The following is a 2,951-nucleotide window of genomic DNA, read 5'->3' on the forward strand; positions in this document are numbered from 1 at the left end:
TCAGCTATTTGTTTTGTACTGAAATACTTTTTAATTTTTTTATATGGTCAAATGCTGCGGGGGGGTGAGATTATCCGGAAAAAAAAAACACCTGTCCGGAATGGTGACCACAAAACATACAAAATATAACATTGCGCCGGGAGCGGTAATCGAACCTGTGTCGTAAAGGTGAAAAAGCGAACGTCCTTACCACTGCGCTAGCGGGACTCCGTGGAGACGAATATTCCATCTTTCGCTGACGAATCAGACTGTAGCAGTCTCCCGTAAATCTTCCATAAATTGACCAATCAAATCGCAGCATTCTTCCAACAACTTTCCATAAATCGCCATCTTGAAATTCTTAGCGAGAAAGCCTGTGTATTATTTGCGTATTAATTTAAGCACTTATAGAAATGTTATAACAACGATTGTTCATTTAAATAGGTGAGAATAATATCACAGTCAATAATGTCAGTAATCGTTTTTAATGTTAACGTGCACATTTGTAGTATCGTCTTGTTATTGTAGTGTACATATTTTTCGGATTTCGGACAGCCCATTCATCGAGTATTATTGTTGTGGTTTCGTGAGTACCCTTCGTGTAGAATACTGCTGTTTAGATGTTTATATGGATTTTGAACGTTTTCCGTTTTAATCATTTACCCCCCTTTCGTTTATACGTTAAATTGCACAGATGACAATGTTTACTTATTAAAATTAATAATATTTTCTAAATCTTTTTGTGTTTTCATATATAATGTTGTTACATGTACAGTCATGAATCTGCGTCCGAAATTCGAGCGATTATCCTCTGGGGATCTGCGGATGATACGCCGAGAGGTCCCTATGGTAAGCACAGGCAGCCTTCCGGCACTGTGTCAGTCACCAGATGTGATTGAGGATCAGGCGATAGCTGCCGTGCGAAGATTGGGCGGCGATGTCACTAGTCGCCAGCATATCCTAGGGCAGTACACAATCCAGTTTGGAAAGTATAAGGGACAGACTTTCCACTGGGTTGTGGAAAACGCCCTAGGATTTTGTGCATATCTTGTGTACGACATGAGGAAGGAGGTGCGGGTAGACACTCCTTTGTCGGCAAACAAGTTTGCCTTGAAGGAGTACCTCAACTCATTTCCACAAGGTAGTTTTAATAAGGAATTGATTAATTACTTGCTTTATATACATGTGTGAGACTTATATTCAATTTAGCTGTTCAATCATAATGTTATTCTATTTTAATAAGAGAGAAGTGTGACCTAGTTTTTTATTGTACATCCACCTATCTGGAACATGAGGTTGTAAATGTTATTTTTAATGTTTTCTTCTGATTTGAGACATAGTGTAAGCATTGTATGTTTTGATAATATTTAAAGTGTAATTTGGTTCAATATTAAAAAAAATGTACATGACTCGCTTGAGTAAATGCATATACTTCACATTCCTTATTTTATCAGAAGAATTTTTTTTGCCAAAACAATCCAATGTTGAGTTTGTAACTATGTATTTTTGGTATTCAGTAGTTGTTTCTGTTTTATGTTTGTTGGTCTGTTGTGGTAGTAATTGCATATAAGCCACCATATAACTTTTAACTGTTAAAGGCAAGGAGGCTGTAGAGCAACACAAGGCAAAGAAGGAGAAAATGCCGACACCCACTGCCAGTACTCCAACCACCAAGGCAGAGCTGTTCAGCATGATGCCTGCTGACCTAGCCCGTAGGCAGTTGCGGGAACAGTCTGCCCGCCTTCGACCTCTCAGACCAAACCTTTCTCACGCAAAGTTTTCCCCCAGGAAGGAAATGAGCGATGATGTGCTTGTGTGGGAGGTTGAACAGATGGAGGCTGCTAGAAAAGGTAATTAACTTCTAATGCAAAATAACTAGTTATTTAAATACTTAAATCTAGTTTGCAATTATCATAATAACTGAATACATTTACTGTATTCATTATATAATCAAAATGACTTTCAAGTGGAAAAAATATGTTGATACACGTAATTTGTTATTTTTTAAAACTATTTGTACAATAATTAATAATTATTTTCAATGTCATTTGTTTGAATAGTGGTGCTGATGTTTATCCAACATGAGGTAATGATGTATTTTTCCGGTGTCTGTGATACCTTTTCTGTGAAATTATATATCCTTGGCTTTTGTTCTACTATATCAATAGATAACTGGTGTTGGTTGTTGTCTTAGTAATAAACACGTAGCTCCTAAACTGATAAATTTCACCTGCTCATTGTGTTTCTATTTTTAATATTGGTTTCACCTCAAGTTGTAATTGCAAGTTTTTTTGTGTTTTTTTTTATTTAACAGATGTTAACCTTTATATTTATTAACCTCACAAAACACTTCTTTCTTGCTTCTTTTGCCTGCCTTTAATTGCTTATAGATAGCCTTTCATTTTATTTCTAATATGCTATTACTTCTTCATAGTTTTTAAATATTTACATCATTCATCACTACAATCACACTAATTATGTCATTGAAGTGTCACTAACTGGAATGAATTAATATTTCTTAACCTTAATGCCAAAATTTGTTTTTATATTAAATATAATGTTTAGTAAAAAGTCTATACTTCTATTATAATTTGATGTATAAATTACAATACTGAATTGTATTCAAAAATTTGTTTATTGGAATAAAATGGTTAAATTAAATGGTTTAGACATTATTTTAGTATATAACTTAAATAACTATTGATTAAAATATATTATTTTATAGACATAATAATTTACAAATATATCTTGTTAATGGTTTGGAGCTTCTTCAGTGAGTTTTTCTTAAGTGCCAACTAGTGCACAACAGCCACCTGCAACCAAGCCACCACCAGCTACCATCACTGCCTCTCAGTCTGTATTGACAACCAAGCCCCCTGGAGAGCCCTGTAGAGAGTCGCTAGATGTGGGCCATGGCAAGACAGTTAAGCTGCCACCAGCTACCACAACCGTCCCTTTGCGGACAACCAAGC

General features: G+C 35.4%; 1 protein-coding gene across 1 annotated transcript; it reads left to right on the forward strand.

Moving 5' to 3' along the window:
• The first annotated feature begins 317 nt into the window (after window positions 1-317).
• On the forward strand, window positions 318-2,262 carry LOC127879843 (uncharacterized). Its single transcript, XM_052426892.1, has 4 exons — window positions 318-423; window positions 755-1,120; window positions 1,578-1,829; window positions 2,040-2,262. Exons 2-4 carry the CDS (start codon window positions 757-759, stop codon window positions 2,171-2,173), a joined length of 750 nt encoding a protein of 249 aa, XP_052282852.1. The 5' UTR covers window positions 318-423; window positions 755-756; the 3' UTR covers window positions 2,174-2,262.
• The last annotated feature ends 689 nt before the right edge of the window (window positions 2,263-2,951 follow it).

The sequence above is a fragment of the Dreissena polymorpha genome, chromosome 4, assembly GCF_020536995.1.
Source record: "Dreissena polymorpha isolate Duluth1 chromosome 4, UMN_Dpol_1.0, whole genome shotgun sequence".
Lineage (NCBI taxonomy): Eukaryota > Metazoa > Mollusca > Bivalvia > Myida > Dreissenidae > Dreissena > Dreissena polymorpha.

Coding starts and splice junctions, on each gene's coding strand:
- LOC127879843 (XM_052426892.1), top strand. CDS start 757: ATGAATCTGCGTCCGAAATTCGAGCGATTATCCTCTGGGGATCTGCGG. Junction 1,121..1,577: donor CCTCAACTCATTTCCACAAG/GTAGTTTTAATA, acceptor TAACTGTTAAAG/GCAAGGAGGCTGTAGAGCAA. Junction 1,830..2,039: donor GATGGAGGCTGCTAGAAAAG/GTAATTAACTTC, acceptor TTGTTTGAATAG/TGGTGCTGATGTTTATCCAA.